This window comes from Rhinolophus hipposideros, assembly GCF_964194185.1.
Source record: "Rhinolophus hipposideros genome assembly, chromosome: 15".
Taxonomy (NCBI): Eukaryota; Metazoa; Chordata; class Mammalia; order Chiroptera; family Rhinolophidae; genus Rhinolophus; species Rhinolophus hipposideros.
Genome location: NC_138061.1, coordinates 22,388,872 through 22,406,908, shown reverse-complemented (window position 1 = coordinate 22,406,908; position 18,037 = coordinate 22,388,872). Strand labels below are relative to the sequence as shown.

General features: G+C 46.0%; 1 protein-coding gene across 2 annotated transcripts in view; it reads left to right on the top strand.

The window, feature by feature from the left end:
• The window catches only part of SUFU (SUFU negative regulator of hedgehog signaling), a 95,080-nt gene that overhangs the window by 45,953 nt on the left and 31,090 nt on the right, over positions 1-18,037 (top strand). Inside the window, exons 4-7 of one of the 2 annotated variants that reach the window (XM_081075282.1) lie at positions 13,073-13,215; positions 14,108-14,193; positions 14,428-14,500; positions 17,385-17,538. In XM_081075282.1, the coding sequence (XP_080931408.1) occupies positions 13,073-13,215; positions 14,108-14,193; positions 14,428-14,500; positions 17,385-17,538 (456 nt within the window). Of the gene's footprint in view, positions 1-13,072; positions 13,216-14,107; positions 14,194-14,427; positions 14,501-17,381; positions 17,539-18,037 lie in introns of both variants that reach the window. The other variant, XM_081075281.1, reaches the window with a different exon arrangement.

The window sequence follows — 18,037 nt, the reverse complement described above, 5'->3', positions numbered from 1 at the left end:
AGTAACAGTAGGTCCTTCTAGTCTAGGCTATGGTCACTGATACCATTTTCCACTAAAAGAAACCAGAGCTTTTTGGAGAAATGGCTGATTCTAGGTCTGGGACAGAAAACATACATGATGAGCCTACATCTTTTTGTACCAGAAAACAAGGAAGCTATCAAAGATTTTTAAGGGTCACGTCAACAGACCCAGCAGCCTATTATAGAGACTTCCATCAGATGGGACAATATAAGTATTAATAACAACAATTGTAATGGATTGAAACACATCAAACATATTAAAATCCATGTGTTCATAATAATATTTTAAAAGGCAAACAAGGAAAAAACCTCACTGATCATCTTTAGAAGAAAGATACAACAATTTATTATTCTGAAAACTGGCCAATAAAGGAAAAGAACCACACCTTTGCCTTTCCTGTATAAATTACTTCAGGGTAACTTTAGAGAAGATTTTCAGCTAAAAAGTTACAAAGAAAGAATTAAATCATTACTGTTTTTGGAACCTCCTAATGAAATATTGGGTCTAGGCAATTGTCATTTCAATGACTGCTAACATCACAATCTCAAGTTCTAGCCTTTGGTATTTACAGGAAACACCCAGGGACACAGGAGCATGCCAAAAGACACCATGGGGGTGCAATCAGCAAAATTCAGACTGGGAAATTCTAGACAAACAACTTTGTTCCTTCAACAAATAAACTGCAAGGGGCAAAAAAGGAAGAGGGAAAAACCTTTAGATTAAAAAGACTTAAAATTCGGGCTGGCCGGGTGGCTCAGATGGTTAGAGCTCCTTGTTCCTAACTCCGAAGGCTGCCTTTTCGATTCCCACATGGGCCAGTGGGCTCTCAACCACACGGTTGCCAGTTCAATTCCTTGAGTCCCACGGGATGGTGGGCTGCGCCCCCTGCAACTAAAGATTGAATTGAACACGACACCTTGAGCTGAGCTGCCACTGAGCTCCCGGATGGCTCAGTGGGTTGGAGCGCGTCCTCTCGACCACAAGGTTGCCAGTTCGATAATTCGAGTCCAACAAGGGATGGTGGGCTGTGCCGCCTGCAACTAGAAAACAGCAACTGGACCTGGAGCTGAGCTGCGCCCTCCACAACTAAGACTGAAAGGACAACAACTTGAAGCTGAACCGCACCCTCCACAACTAAGATTGAAATGACAACAACTTGACTTGGAAAAAAGGCCTGGAAGTACACACTGTTCCCCAATAAAGTCTTTCCCCTTCCCCAATAAAATCTTTTTAAAAAAATGACTTAAAATTAAACCAGCCAAATGCACTTTGTGGTCCTTGTTTAGATAGTAATTTAAAGAAACCAACCATAAAAGATATTTATGAAAAGTCAACTTAGTAATTTTGATATTTGATAATGTTAAGAAACTAACGTCAATTTTTAAAAGGTGTAAGGCTTACAATCGTTATATTTTTAAAAAGAGTCCTTATCATTTAGAATTCTATACTCAATGGATGAAATACGATGTCTGAGATTTGCTTCAAAATAATCCAGTGGGGATAGGGTGGGAAGTTAGAGTATTGGTGGTTATAGATCATTCAGGATTGTCCATGAATTGATAATTATTAAAGGCAAGTGGTCGGTATATGGGAGTTCATTGTATTATTTTCTCTACGTTGATGTAATTCACCTTAATAACAAGTTATTTGTTTTGTTTGTTTCTGAAACCTAAGCTTCAGAACAGGAGCGAAAAACAATTTTCTAATGTGCTTTGGAGAAGTTTGAACTCTAACGCTGTGTGGTTGACTGGCCAAGCCCTGGTGGATTAAATGAGAAAGAATTCCTTGGAAACCAGGTTCTCCAGTGCCCAGGTCACCTCCATACCATATACTTTCCTTTCTCTTCACTCTTTCAGTATGGTTGGTGGCTGGGAAGAAGGGTTGAGGTTTGTTGCTTTGGTCTGATTGATTCCTCCAGTTTTCTCTGCTGCCTGACTAGATCTAGTGACTCACTCAGCAGCGGCTTCTTCTTGAGAGTGTTGGGGTGAAACCCTGAGCTCCATACCAGGCCTGCCACCAAATGGTCCCAGGTCCACTCCTGGTTACATTTGAACTTACAGTCTGGATGAAGATAGACATGTTATCTGTAATGAGGACAGCACTTGAGATAAGAATTTCTTTTTTGATCTACTTAACAACTTACCTGGTTTCAGAAGGTTTCTCTCTTCATGTTAATTGGAAACCAAATGCTATATGTACATAGAGCCACTGCAGAACCAGGTTCTTCTCCTGAAAAAGTGCCAGAGCTACAGTCCAGCGTCATTGTCCGCTCTCCTGAAGGAGAAACAAAAACGCTTATTTTGTCTGCGCCTCTGTAGCCAAGAACACACAACTCTCTCCACTCCCAAAACAAACACAAAATTACAACAAAGTAAAAAAGTTTATCCTAGAGTAGTGTGTCCCTCCAGAGTTCCAGACTTCTGTGGGGCAAGATGCCCTTCCTCTTTGGAAGTTAGGTAAAATGAGGGCTATGCTGAAGTTCTTTGACTTAGAAATGTTCATAGGTACACATGCAGCTTTGCTCCCCTGACAAATGGGAGTAGCAGGCATGTGTAGTATCTTTACCTGGGCCTGACCAGTTGTTGGTCTATAGATGTGTTTACCATTGGACCTTAGATTTTAGATGTTTTAAGGGCAGTGTTAACCCTGAGCTGCAAAGCAGTAAAAATACTGAAAGTGCTAATAAAAACCAATGTGCAGAAATAGGACTAAGAACAAAAAATGCAAGGGAGAGAAAGGGGATTGTTTTTATGTAACTGACCATAACCACCAAGAGAAGAAAAAATAATAATAATAAAGAAACAGGAAAAGTTTGAAGTCTGTGGCAAGGTGACCCAGCCTCACTAGTCTGGGTGATTTCGGAGAAGGTGGGACATTTGTTCAAGAACTTAAAAGCTACACTGGTGGAAGTGCCCCTGGTGACATTTTAGGTGTGAGCCAACGATGGTGCCTGGATACCTGGCCCATGCAGATGTGTCCCACCGCCCTCAGTGGCCAGTGTGATGCCTACCTGAGCTGCTAAAGGAGTTCCCGCTGCACATCAGAGGTACGGGGCTGGGGGTTTGTCTTCTTTCTGTTCCTTTTTAAGTATACAAGTAATACATCAATACATGTTTTGAGGTAAAAATTCAGACTCTGCAGGTAAAGTTCCCATGACCACACAAGCCAGTATCAGGCCTCTCCCTGAAGGGACCCACTTCATCCTTTGAGGTGGGTCCTTGCAACTTTTGTTCTACACATTCATCTTCTAGGTACTTACAGAAATGGTTTGGGTGTTTCTTTGTCCCTCCTTTGATGTAAGTGAAACCGTACTGCCCTTCACAATTGGATTTTTCAATTAGTGGGATATCTTAAGAGATCTTCCCATGTCACTATATAAAGATTTGTCTGATTCTTTTTGCTGCTGCCTATGATTTTGTAGTGCCGATAAACCATAATTGAACCATCCTCCTCGTGATGTACACTTCGGTTGTTTCCATCTCCCCACTGTTGCCAAGCAGGCCCAGATGCTGTGCGCGTTCTTATTTGTTCCTCCCTGTGGACGTGTTTTCCTCTCGAGTGGACACTGAGAAGTAGACGATTAGGTCAAAGGGAACATACCTTTTATATTAATAGATTCTGCCATGTGGCCCGCCAGAGTGACTTTGCTAGTTCACATGTGTCTTGCAGCTACATGGATTTTCATTGTAGATTTAACTAGTTTCTTCAGGAAAAAGATGAAAGGAGTAGAAGCATATGCTTGATTTTAAAGCTTCAAAGTCTCCTGACATTTGGGGCGGGGGGTGGAGGGGCGGTGGTGGTAGTGAAATGCATAAAAGGACTGAAAGTTTGACCTTAGTCACTTTGGCTTTAAGAACAAAGGGGCTTGGAACCTGACCTGCGTGTAGGTGGTGTCCCTCTGTGCCCGTGAATGAGAGCTCAAGCACCAGGGCCGGTTTTGCCCAATGACAAGCCTCTGGGCAGAAGACTCTTCCATCCCATACTGACAGGTGTCTACACAGATGAAACTGCTTTAAAAGGAAAGTGAAAACATCTGCTAGATTAGGACGCAAGGCTCTCTTAAAATGGTGAGCCAGGACTGGTTCCTAACAGAAGGGCAGGCCACAGAGTGGATGAATGAATAGGATTTGACTGGTGACAGCTACAAGCTGTGGTGGGTAAACCCCTGCTGAGTTCTGTTGGCAGTTGAGGGACCCCCCCTCCTCCAGGGGAGAATGAGGTTGTCCTGCCATGGCCCTGTGTGTGTGGACACAAGGTAAGTGTCTGAAATCCGCAGTCTGCTTCTGGGGGCACCATGCCACTACCAGAGAGTGCACTAGTCCTGGAAGGTCTGCAGCCAGCCCAAGACTGGCTTTTGGGTGAGGTCCCCAGCCCACCGACCTCCCTTGCTATATCCAGATTCCAGTTTGCTGAGCTTCTCGGCTTATAAAAGGGATTTTCTTGATGCTTCATTATTTGCCTTTGTGATTGTGGCTGTGAGGGAGAGGAAGGAAGCTGGAGAGCCAGAGGTTTTGAGAACATACATAGGGAAACAATTTTGAGTCTCCTCTGACTAGCTCTAATCCTTGGCGATTTCTTTGATTCTAGGCAAAACCTAGAAGAAACATCCTTTACGTTTCCTTTCAGTTTTGTAAGAACAAATATGTCTCCTCTCGCTCTTCTTTATTTAATGAAGTGGTACAGCACATCCATTTCCCGCACAGTTGTCTTGCAACCACATTTAACCAAATTAATATCAGACAGAACTAGTCGAGGGAAGCTCTCCAACGAAATACTCAAATTAACTTTTCAAGTCATGAAACTGCATTCAGAACATTAAAAAAGTGTGGGGAGTGGGGGAAGAAAGGGGGTTAATTCTTGCTTCTACCACTTGACCAGGTTGGAAAAACTTTCCAACTGGCTACCATCCATCCAGCTATGAAGAACTCTGCCTGCTAGCCACAAAAGCTCATTAACACGTACAGAGAATCTGTTTCTCTCCCTCCCCCTCTCCCCGCGGTTTGTTTGTGTTTTAATTTTTTTCTTTCTTAAAGAAAGGCTTCTGTCTTGGCCCTTCTTAGAAGGAGTTTGATTTGAAACCCTGCAGTGGGTTGTGCAGTCATGCTCCTGGGATCTCCTTCTCTGCAAGCGTCTTGTCTGCCGTGCACGTGTGTAGAGAAGATCAGGGGAGCCAAATTCTGTTGTTTAAACAGAACAGAGGCTTTGTAGCCAAAGCCTCTAAACTCCAGAGTATCCCACTCTTACCCTCTCATCCAAGTTGCAGAACTTGGATGTTAGAGGGGAATTGCCCAGGACGTAATTATATCTTGCTCCTAGTGATGTTGCATACGTCATTGCTGTGAACGCCATCGGAGTTCTTAGGGCGGGCCTTGGCCTCACCACCGCGGCAAGGCTCTGAGCTGAGCTCTTAGCTTTGGCTTGAGGATGGAGAGCGAGGGCGGGTCCCACAGTGCCCTCTGTGCAATGCCTGAGGTCATCCCCTCCCCAGAATGAGTGTAACATCTCCTGGGTGCATTAAGGGCTCCAGAAATATAATCTGCAGCAGTGACATCAGGCTGTCCTGTATCCTATGACCTCCTAAGATTTTGTAGGCTCTTCATTTCTGGAAATATACCAAGAAACAAATAGGTTAGGCACACACATCCTCACTCCCTTCCCCCAGACTTGGCTTAAAGCAAGGAGAAAGCCCCTGGGCTTTAGAAATTAGGATAAAATTATGTGAGGGATCCAGTGGGCAGATTAAGTGGTCCCAGTTAGGAGCATCTGGGCTGGGCATGGGCCAACAGGACTGACTTTGGATTTGACCTTCTCCACTGCCTTAGCCAGAGATGGTTCATTTAGCAAAACCTCCTGGTTCTGTCCTCTAACGGGGGAGTGGAGGATGAGACGGGGGTCATGAGGCTCCCTGGGCCTGTGCAGATTTATGTTTCTGCCCCTATAAGGACATTTCAGTTTGTAGGCCTTCAGTTGACTTGAAGGTTCTCTGTTCCAATTTCAGAAGAAGACTTCTCTGGGCCTAGCTCCTTCAAGCAGCCCACAGTGGCTGCAGTAGCAGCTTGGGCCTTCTCGGGAGGGTGGGGTTAGGCAGTTGCCAAATTCTCCCCATGTCTGTTGGTTTCATCTTGGAACTTTCCGGAGACAGGACAGGCTACTTGACCCTTCCCTGTCAGCAGTGTGTATTGCTGGGGGAATATTGGGCACATGTGGCATTTTAGGGAAGAACTTCTAAGCCCTCCTAGGAGCACCTCAGACCTTGGTTGTCAGGGTGATTTCTGAGTACCGGGAAGGCAAGAAGGATGGAGACCCGTTCTTGAGAGACTGTAATGGCTACCCCATTATTCAGAAGTTTGACATCACAGTTGACAGACTCCATTCTGCCAGCCTGCTTTGGGCCACCTCCATTTTCCCGGTCTCTAAACCACCTCTTGCAGACCAGCCTCATTTGATACCTGGCACGGTTCAGCTGGGTTTCCTGCCCTTGCCCGCTACCCCCGGAAAGCATGTATCCATCTTAGAACACTCAAAAGGGCTTTTGACTTCCAGGCTCCAAGCTTTAGCCATGAGAAGCCAACTCTTCTGAGCTCCAAAAGACACTGTTAACTCATTCTCCTCAGACCAAGCCTATTGATTCTGATCATTGGGATGGGCATGGACTATTGTGTAAAATATCTCTGGGACTGTACTTTCACACAGGATGGAAAGAGTTGTTCTCCAGAGGTGGGATGAATTAAGGACTCTTGAAGAATATATTTGTTTCTCAGTGTTTCTAAGGCAGCACTAATTATTTTTCAAACAATAGCTGTTTTCTTCTGCAACCCATTTCCCTAGATTTTGCTAACTTATTATATTTGGCACAGTCCAACTTCAAACCACCGTGACTTAAGCTGGATGTTTGGGGGTGGGGGGCGGGGTAGGGTCAATTTGAGGGGCCAGGTAAAATCTGCAAACCCATTCAGCCCCCCACTCTCCAACTCTTAAGAGTTCTTGCCAGGGAGATGTTGGTTAATGGGGAAAGAAACATAGAGTAATGAAACCTTTCTCTCAACTAAGCAAGGACAGAACCGTACCTAGCAGTTTCTGGACTCTTTGCCACCCTAGAGTGGTATTTCCCCTCTGGTGAATTTGCCAAACAGGCAGCAGCTGAAGGAGGTTTCTCATGGTACTACTTGGAGGCAGAGCTCAGGAAGAGAGAAGGGGATGGAAAGTGAGCACCCAGGCCTCACCTGAGATGGCCTGCCTTCAGACCGCAGGTGGCCCCTCTGCTGTGTCGTTTTGGTAGGGGTCCCAGGGATTTACATCCTAATTTCTTGGTAAGGATACTTCAGGGAGCCAGAGAGAGGAAGGGCGTGGAAGAAGCTCCTCTAACCACTGGACAGAACAGCTGGGCCTCCAACCGAGGGATTATTGGCATTTGAAATCTCTGACGGGGCTGAGAGCTTCCTGGGGTGGGCGCTGGGGCCTGAGTGCAGAGACCCGCGGTGGCTCCCCACAGAATGGGGCCAAACATCCGGGGTATAAAGACCAGACTGGACTCAAGAATGAGCCCTTTGTGGCTTTGTCCCAGGCTTGAAAACTGTGACCAAGGCTCTTTCATTGTTAAGAAACACTGTTTCTTGGCCACAGCAGAGCTAATAAGTCTATTTCTCCCACTGCACAAGGCTGGGCAAGAAAGACCCAGCCCCAGGCTGGAAGATGGTTCGCCTTGTGCTCTCTAAACCTTTATGTGGGTAGTTAGGCTTTCTCCCCTCCCCTTTAAATCACTAATACATTTTGCCAAATTTTGATCACACACACACACAGGGTAGTGTTTGTTGGGCCTAGATCCACTGGGTCTGTCTCCCTTTCCCACCTTAGGATCTCTCTTCCCAGCTGCCTAAATTGCGTTTCTTGCCAAATTAAATCTGTATGAAGTCCCTTTTGGTCAGTCTTCACTTAAACAGTTTAGGTTTGCACAATGTTTATTTTAAAATAAATGTCGATTCTGGTTAATGAAAGGTCCTGGCTCCAAACCTTTTCAGTCTTTTCCCTGTTTCCATCCGAAATCCCCACCAGGTTTGGGGTGCATTCTACAGAGCAGACATGAGCTAGACCTGAGGCCCTGGAAGGAACTGGCCCAGCTCTTTCTTAAACCAGGAGTGATGGTGCCACCTACTGGCACTTGCTGTTAACTACAGGCTCTGGCGGGTCCTGTTTCCTGGTAAAGGGACTGACTAGGACATGGGTGGGAGTTGCTGTTCTGTCTTCCAGCACAGGAGTGACACGCAGCCATGAAGAGCACACTGAGTAGGCACACGGTTTCCTGCTTACAGATGAGGAAACAGGCTTAGAAATTGTGGTTGTGCAAGTTGTGCAGGTTTACAACTAGTAAGGGGCAGAGGCAGATAGGAACAAGGCCTTTCCAACTGCAAAGTTAACCACCGTGCCAGGGTTTGCCCAAGCCAGCAGGAAGTTGGGTGCTAACTGGACACGGTATTCAGCAACATGAATAGTGAGGACTCTTCTTTCCTTTTCAGTGCTCTGACTTCATCTTGCGGATTTCGTTAGTTTGATACGACTCTTGAAACCTCTAACAGCTCTTTAACCTTTGTTCATTTCAGTTTTGTTAAACAGTGTTAGGTAAGCCACAGTATCTGTTAGAAATTAAAAACATTTTGTTTTCATTCAATTCTGAAGTTATCAAATTATCATGTACTTTATGGTAAGCACCACTGATTTTCCCTTTATTTTCCTCATTTGGTAGAGTGATATGAAGTTTCCTTTTTAAAGTAAGTTTGTATAGGTTATTTAAAAAGTAAGTCAATTTTACAGAGAAAAATACTGGTGGGTAATGGTACAGATATGTTAAAAACCCTAATGAGTGTTATGAATGACTCAAAGTTATGGAAATGGTACTCTGTGCCCATCATCACGCACTTGCCCCATGAGCTTGGGCAGTCTCAAGGATCTTTTCCTTATTTGTAGACAATGAAAGTGTTGGTTAGGTGTTTGTTCAGGTCATGGAGACCTATAAAATGCAGTGATGTCTGGGCTTTATGAGACAGGCTTCTCCTAGGCTAGGCTGCTTACCATGAGGGGGTACTAACAGGGAATCCGGGGCCTTTTTCTTGTTTCACCAACTTTGCCTCTCCCCCAGATTCTTCCTTCCTTCCTTCTTTCCTTCCTTCCTTCCTACCTTCCTTCCTTCCTTCCTTCCTTCCTTCCTTCCTAACATCTTTATTGAAACCATCACCACAGTGAACCCTAGAACATTTTCATCGCTCCAAAAAGCAGCCTCATACCAGTCACTCCCCATTCCCCCTAGCCATCTCAGCCCTAGGCAACTACTAATCTGTCTACATAGATTTGCATATTTTAGACATTCCATTTAAATGGAATCACATCTGGTCTTTTGTGACTGGCTTCTTTCAGTTAGCATAATGTTTTTAAGATTCATGTTGTAGCATGCAGGTATCATTCATTTTTATTGTCAAATAATGTTCCATTGTGTAGATACACCCCATTTTATGTATCCATTCCTTAGTTGATGGATGTTTGGGTTGTTTCCACCTTTGGGCTGTCGTGAAGAATGTTGCTGTTAAAATTCATGTACAACTCTGTGTGGACATGTTTTCATTTCTCTTGGTTATATACCTAGGAGTGGAATTGCTGGGTCATATGGTAACTCCATGTTTAACATTTTGTGGAATCACCAAACTTTTCCAAAGCAGTTCTACTATTTTACATTCCCACCAGCAATGTATGAGGGTTCCCATTTCTCCACATCCTTGCCAGCACTTGTTGTTGTCTTTTTTTATTTTAGCCTTCCTAGCAGGTGTGAAGTGGTGGTATCTCATTGTCGTTTTGATTGGCATTTCCCTGGTGGCTAATCAGGGTGAGCATCTTTTAATATATTTATTGGCTGTTTACATATCTTCTTCGGAGAAATAGCTATTCAGATCCTTTGCCCATTTAAAAACTGTATTATTTGCTTTATATTATTGAGCTCTAAGTCCCTCTATATATTCTGGATACCATATACTTTATATACTCTGGATACTATATACTTTATATATTTTGGATACGTATCAGATAGATACAGATTTGCAGATATTTTCTCCCATTCTGAGGGTTGCCTTTTCATTTTCTTTTTATTTTTAATTATGATTAAACATACATAACATAAAATTTACCATTTTAATCATTTTAAGTGTACAGTTCTGTGGCATTAAATACATTCACATTGTTGTACAACCATCACCAACATCTATATCCAGACCTTTTTCATTTTTCCCAACTGAAACTCTATACCCAGTAAATACTAACTCCCATTCCTCTCCTCCCTCAGTCCTGACAATCACCATTCTACTTCCTGTCACTGTGAATTTACTACTCTAGGTACCACATATAAGAGGGATCACACAGTGTTGGTTTTTTTGTGACTAGCTTAATTTAAGGTTCATTGATTTTTGTGGCATGTGTTAGAATATCCTTCCTTTTTAAGGCTGAAAAATAAAACACTACATTTTGTTTATCCATTCATCCATTGATGGACACTTGGGTTACTTCCATTTTTGGGCTACTGTGAGTAATGCTGCTGTAAACAAATGAGTGTACAAATATGTGTTTGAGTCTCTGTTTTCAATTCTCTAGGGTATATACCCAGAAGGAGAATCATTAGATCATATGGTAATTCTGTATTTAACTTACTGAGAAATTGCCATACTGTTTCCCACAGTGGCTACACCATTTTACATCCCCACCAACAGTACACAGGGTTCCAATTATTCTACATTGTCACCAACACAGTTTTCTGGGTTGTTTTTGTTTGCTTTTTTGTTTTGTTTATTCTATAATAACCATCCTAATGACTGTAAAGTGGTATCTCATTGTGGCTTTGATTTCCATTTCTTTTCATTTTCTTGATGGTACTGTCTATAGCACAAAAGGTTTTAATTTTAACAAAGTCCAATTTATATATCCTTTGTTGCTTGTGCTTTTGGTGTCTATTTTTATTGCCTAATCTAAGGTCAGAAGATTTACTCCTGTGTTTCTTCTAAGAGTTTTATGGTTTTAGCTATTACAGTTAGGCCTGCGATTCATTTTGAATTAATTTTTGTTTGTGGTGCAAGGAAGGGTTCTAACTTGATTCTTTTGTGTGTAGATATCCAGTTGTTCTAGCACCACTTGCTGAAAAGACTTTCCTAGATTGAATTTTGCTTTTGGAGCAAAAATTAATATAAGACCTGGTCTTATTTTACTATAATATAATACTGGGTCTTATATAATATAACAGTCTTTTATTAATTTTTGCTCCAAAAGACGCATTAGAGCTGATTGTCCTGCTAGGTCTTATTTTTGGGGAAACCCTGTAGTAGATTATATTGATTTTCTTACGTTACACCAACCTTGCATTTCTGGGTGAAATCCCACTTGGTCATAGTGTATAACCCTTTTAATATGTCGCTGTGTTCAGTTTGCCTGTATTTTGTTGAGGATTTTTGTGTCTGTGTGCATCAGGCATATTGGTCTATAGTTTTCTTGTAGTGCCTTTGTCAGGTCTTGGTATCAGAGTAATATTGGCTTCATAGAATTAATTGGGAAGTGTTACCTCTTTTATTTGTTTATTTAAAAGTTTGTGAAGAATTGGTATTGATTCTTCTCTAAATGTTTGGTAGAATTTGCCAGTGAAACCATCTGGGCTTGGACTTTTTGTTGTGGAAGAAGGTTTTAATCACTACTTCAGTCTTTTTATCTGTTGCATTGTTTCTAACTTGTAGGCAATGCAGGCTGCTTGTAGACATACACTTCTGTGAAAGGAGAGGGGATCTGCGAAGAGTGGGTACCTAAGCCTGTCTCTTGGACAAAAAAGGTGTTTGTGTAACTTCACCTGACACAGGAGGGAGTTAGTATTCAGACCAAGACACGTATGTCAGAGCAGAAACTTTCTCAGGCCTCCCTGGGAGCCTTCAGGCGCGCGTGCATGCGTGTGTGTGTGTGTGTGTGTGTTCCTTGCCTCAAATATTGATCAAAAGTGAAGGGACCTCAGCTGTTGAGATTCCCAGATCATATGTGATAGACCACAGTGAACACAGCCATTTAAAGAATGAGGTAGCTTTCTGTGTGCCGATGTGCGATGATTCCAAGACACACAATTAAGTGAACTGTGCAAAATGATGTGCTGCCATATGTATTAGAAGAAAAAACTAGAGAACCTATAGATGCATACAGGCTGGTAAGTGCAGAGTACTTTTCACAGGACACCCTAAGTGTCAGGGTGGTGGAGGACTTCATCCCATGTGGGTGGTTCTTTCCTTGTGGTTCCACTTCTTAAACACATTTTTTTAAAGTAATAGGCCTGTGTGAAGTTCAGTGGTGAGGTTATGAGGTGGCCGTGTTTGCACATGTTTGTCTTAGGCAGCCTGGGCACAATGTGTGTCCTCATGGAAACAGCTACCCCTCCAGGCTCTATGTCTCTGCCAAGGTGTGTGAGGCACAATTCAGACCTCCATTTACTTCACACCTCCTGTGTTCCTCCCTGAGGAACTGTTCCCTCAGTCTGTCTAGCTGGGGGAACCTGCTGACAGATCTCCAAGGACCTCCAAGGTTAGGTGTTCCCTTTTGAGCACAGTTTCAGCAACACCACAAATCCTGGTCTGTTTTTCCAAGGTGAAAGGCTTTCACTGCCCTCCAGTCTCCCTGTCGACTTCTGTTCAGGTGGCCCCACAATAAATCACTTTATTCTTTCTTGGTAGACCCGGTCGTGGCTGCCCTACCCCCACCCCCCAAATAAGTGAAGGTGCAGGGGAAGTGGAGCCAATGCCAGAAGGCTTTGGACTTGCCGGGCCAAGTGAGCATGCCTACTAGCAGCCTATCCTTTTCTACGAAGGCTGGCAGAACTGACCAGCAGGAATATGTTTGGTTTGCTCCATCTGTGTGAATGCTCCACCTCCTTCACAGGGGCTACCTTGGAAGGCTGGGGAGACTCCCAGCCTGGGCTTATCAGATCCCAGGTTGGTTTCCAAGCCTGGATGCAGGGCCTCACACACTGAGGATCCTCCTGTCTCTCCTACAGAGAACACATTCTGCAGCGGGGACCATGTGTCTTGGCATAGCCCTTTGGATAACAGTGAGTCAAGAATTCAGCACATGCTGCTGACAGAGGACCCACAGATGCAACCCGTGCAGACACCCTTTGGGGTAGTTACCTTCCTCCAGGTGAGGCACAGGTGGACATGGGCTTGAGCCTTCCCTGTGGGAGAAGTTCTGGGAGGGCTGGAGGGCTTGGGTAGTGGGAGTGAAGGGAGCGGGAAGTTCCCTCTTTCTTCTCCTGTTTTCTGTTCCCTCTGATGGTTTGTCAGGTCGATTCAGGTGGTCTGATGTAACCTGCTGAGATAGGAGAAGGAGGAAGGGACAGGAGCCATTTGGGTAGGAGAAAATGGTTATAGCTGAGGAGGGTATTTCCGCGAAATAGTTAAGACCCAGGCAGCCACAGGTGCAGGAGCTCCCAGCAGGAAGGCAGCTTTGGGCTGGATTTGCTGCCACCCAGAAGGGATGTGCGTTCACCCCAGCTGCAGGGGCCTTCCTTGGCATTACAATGTAAAGGTTCAGTTGTTTCCCTTGAGATTTACTCAAAGGCTCAGCCCCTGATAAGGAAGGGAGCTTCTCTGCCAGCTGCTAAGGCCTCTGGTCGTCGTTCCGAGCTTGAAGGGTCTCAGAATCGCCTCTGTTCACGGTCCCCGTGATCCTAGACTGGGCAGGAATGTCCCTCTGGACCTTCCCTGTTTCTAGGGCCATGGACTGGGGACCCATCCTGAATTGGCAGGGCCCTGATTTTCCCCTCTGCGATCTAGGGCTAGACTTGGTGTCAACAGATACATGACCTATCACAGCAGAGCAAAAATCAGGCCTCAGTGCCCCCATATGTGGACCCATCCATACCTTGGCCAGGCAACTATTCCCTCCTAAAGGAACCACCCGATTTTGGATGCACCGGCCCCTGAGCATACACCCTGCCTGTGGTCCTATCACTTGAGGTGACACTTACAGAGCCTCAGTGAGTGGGAGGAATGGCCATTAACATGAATGGCATCTTATCCCTGGGTCTCAGATTGTTGGCGTCTGCACTGAGGAGCTCCATGCAGCCCAGCAGTGGAACGGGCAGGGCATCCTGGAGCTGCTGCGGACGGTGCCCATGTGAGTACACTCCCTCCCTACGAGGTAGGCGCCTGGCTTCCCAGGCTGGAGCTGGGAGTCCCTCCTTGCTCCACACGTGGGCTTTCCCTTACCATGTTGTTCAGGCACTGGTTTTCATATCGGGGCTTCCTGACGACTCACTCCCTCATGGCCCCCTTCCCCTCATCACTCCCCTGTGTTCTAGGCCCAGCCCAGCCCCTCAGTTACCATCTGGTTCCATTTCTTTGTCCACAGTGCTGGCGGCCCCTGGCTGATAACAGACATGCGGAGGGGAGAGACCATATTTGAGATCGATCCACACCTGCAAGTATGTCTTGAGTGAGGAAAACCTTTCTAGCACACTGTGCCTAGGCTTCTTCCAAATAACACTGGCTTTCATCCTGGGAAAACGGAGGAGCTTTATCTGTGAGTGAATAGAAATTTGGCGTGATTTGGAACTTGTACCCTGAATTCTGCAGAGCGCATAAGGGAGCAGAGATTTCAGGCTAGGGAACCTGCTCTCAGACACATGTATTTTTACATTTCAAAGGATAATTTTGTTGTATGAAAATCATACACAGATCATATACCAATAATCCTGACTTAAAAAAATAAGAGCACCAGCAACTAAGGAAAATCAATATAGTGGATGTCGTTTGCCTAGTACCTTCCCACCTCCCCCTTCTTAAAAGAACAGACTTTCTTTCAAGGAGCCATCCCACCGCGGCCTCCATCACCTCGTAACAGACAGAATAGGTGATATGGACCCCACAGCCCAAATACAAGGAGTGCCGTGATTGGTCAAATGATCCCATCCTCTTTTAATTACATTTTCCTCCTGGGCAGTCAGACAACTTTCCCTGGGGAGCTTGGCATTCCTTGATGCATAAAGGAAGTCTTCATACATACAGGCCTGCAGTTGTCCACTCAACGTAGCCCAGCTGTATACAGTTTCAGTGTCGCCTTTGGTTTTTTAAAAGAAGCACTCTTTTCGCACGCAGATGAATTTTGAAAGCCACACAGAGCATAACTTCCTTTCTTACGGGCTCCTTATGAAGCAGGAGCAGCCGACAGCTAATGATGTGCCTGGCCTGAGTCTGCCTCCCTCTTTGCCCCTGCCAGTTGCAGGTCATTGCCGTCTCTGAACCTTTTATGCCTCTTTAAAATCTGGTAGGCCATAGGCAGCTGCCAGGAATTCCATGTCCTCTAGGAGGGACAAGAGGTGGCAGGGGAGAGGTAGCAAGTGGACACACGTAGCCACAGTCCCTGGGTTCTGTACTACAGACCTATGAGTTCTTGGGCAGAAGTCCTTCTGATTCACACATGATGCTCCTCTATTTTCCTAGCACCATTAACACTGACGTTTTCAAATTGCTGCCAAGATCCTCTGTTATCTCTACTTTAAACTTGGTTTCCTTGTAGCTTCTGCTTAGGCAAGAACCAGGAACCATTAAGGCTGTTTCCCTAAGCCCTTGTTCTACAGCCACACTGGGATCCAGCTTGGGACACTGGGCTGTTGTTTGGCTCCTGTCATAAGTGCCAAGAGCTAAGAAAGAACCTGGTCCTTTGCACTAGCAGAGTAAGCAGTCTGTCCTTTCTCTGCGTGCCAGGACTAGTTCTCTTCCTAGTCTTTAGGCTCCCATGAGACCGGCCAGCAGGACCAAGAGCACCTAGTTGTCTTTAAAAGCAAGCAGGTGGACCTCGGTGAGAAAGTCCAGCCTTCTTTCCTGGTGGCTCTGTGCTCACTTGTGCCAGTCTGGGGCCTGCTTGCAGGTGGTTCATTTTAGAGCTGGCTCCTGGTCCTTTGCTCCAAGCTCTACCACTAGCTAACTGTGTGCCTAAACAAGCCCTTTAACTTCTCTGGGTCTTAACTTTTGTTTGATTGTTTGTTTGTTGTTTGTTTACTTATAAGTAAGTGGTCTCCGCTCGTTGAGCCAAGAGGTGTCCTCAGCTCTTTGCTTCAGTGAGGGGACCTCAGGTTGACCAGTGGAGAGGGAAAAGCTCAGACTCTACCTTGAGCAAACTCCTGCCTGGAGCGCAGAGCTGCTCCCTGTCATCAGCCTCTCCCTGGCACTGCTCAGCATCCCAGTTTTGCCCAGGCTAATGGCAGCACTGGAAAGGAGGAGCGTGTGATTGATGAGACAGAGGCGTCCAGGGCAGGGCCTGGTCTCAGGAAATAAGGACCTTATGTAAGCTTACCTTGTGCTTCCCCAGATAGGCTCCCTGGCCGACCAGCAGGCCCGTTGGGTGCCTGTGGAGGCATGGAGAGAAGGGCAGGCAGACAGCTAGGTGCGGACTCTTCCTGAGGTGCTCACTTAGGAGCTTTATTTGGCCCACATGTGAGTGAATGTGAGCAAGGTTGCTAGAGCCTTCCAGATGACCTTGAATCCAAAGCCCAACATTACAGAAACCACAGGGATATTTGGGTGTAACTCTTTCTTGAGACCATTTGGTGAGGCCATTTGGAGAGTGTTTGGACTCAACAGTGCCAAGGCCTGCACGAAAGCAGGGCCTCCGGTGGGGTCTGCAGATGCTCAGTGCCCTCCAGGCCCCCATTTCATTCCAAGAAATGGAAAAGCAACTCCATCCAGAGCCCTTTGCCAAACAAGTTAGCAAAGCAGGAAGTCCTGCCCTTGGGCTCTCTGGTGGTGTTCACTGTGTGACTGCACCCCCTGCTGTTAGAAGAGGAAACTGCAGACCCGGAGCCAAGGGAGAGGTTGGTCTGAGTCCCGGCCTCTCCCACCTGTGGCAGGCTTCCATCCTGTCCTCTGTAGCAGCGACGGGGGGTGGGGCAGTGGGGGGGCTTCTTCCTGGGTGAGGAGAGGAGAGGAAGGATTGTGCCTTTCCTCAGGAAAGTAGCTCCTGACTCTGCCCCATCAGCTACACAGGCAGGATGGGGTGGGCGGAGTCAAGGCTGCACAACAGGTGTAAAGGTCATTTTACTGGAAGGTTGATGATAGAGGAGAAGCTTCTCTTGGGATTTTCATTCTTCCTGGCTTGCCCTAATCCCTGGTTCCCCTGGAGGAGTCCAGTGGCAGGCAGAGACGGTCATGCATCAGTAACCAGGGCAGAACAAGATCAGAGACCCTGCTCTTCTAGCACCTGTCCTGTGCTCAGCGCCTACAAGGGCTCAGTAAAACTGCAAAGGTGGTGGTGACCTAAGGCCGCCGGTTCACTGAAGAAACTCTGGCTCTTTGGTTGTTTCCAAGCAGGAGAGAGTTGACAAAGGCATCGAGACGGACGGCTCCAATCTAAGCGGCGTCAGCGCCAAGTGTGCCTGGGATGACCTGAGCCGGCCCCCTGAGGACGATGAGGACAGCCGGAGCATCTGCATTGGCACACAGCCCCGGAGGCTCTCTGGCAAAGGTAGGACGTCCCTCGGCCTTCCCCCCTTTTCTTTCCCCAGGCCTGGTTTTCAGTCTCTATAGGATGAGTCTCTAACATAAACAGCCCATTCAATAGCTTCATTCCTGACAGTATTTAAACAGCATGTGAAGTCTTCCAGCAGGGTGGAATTAAGGGAGCTTTATTGGCCCATTTCTCCTGAGTTTCCTGTGTGTATTTCAAATGCACCACCAGCAGCGACCATTATGTTTTAGATTTACCCCTTGCATTCTGAGGTCATGGAGGTGAGTGGAAGCCAGAGAACAGTTACAGGAAAAGGCCACAGTCCACCCAAGTGAATAAGCGTCGGCCACCCACGGGATTGACACAAGGCCCAGCTCTGGCCCGGAAGCCATGCCAGACCCGAGGGTCATTCTGGCCTCAGGCCCTCCCAGGCCTTAGAGGGGAGGGGCCCGAGTGTGAGGCCAGCTTGCCAACTTCCCCACCTCACTGTCCTGAGGATGTAGTCCAAGGGGCTGTG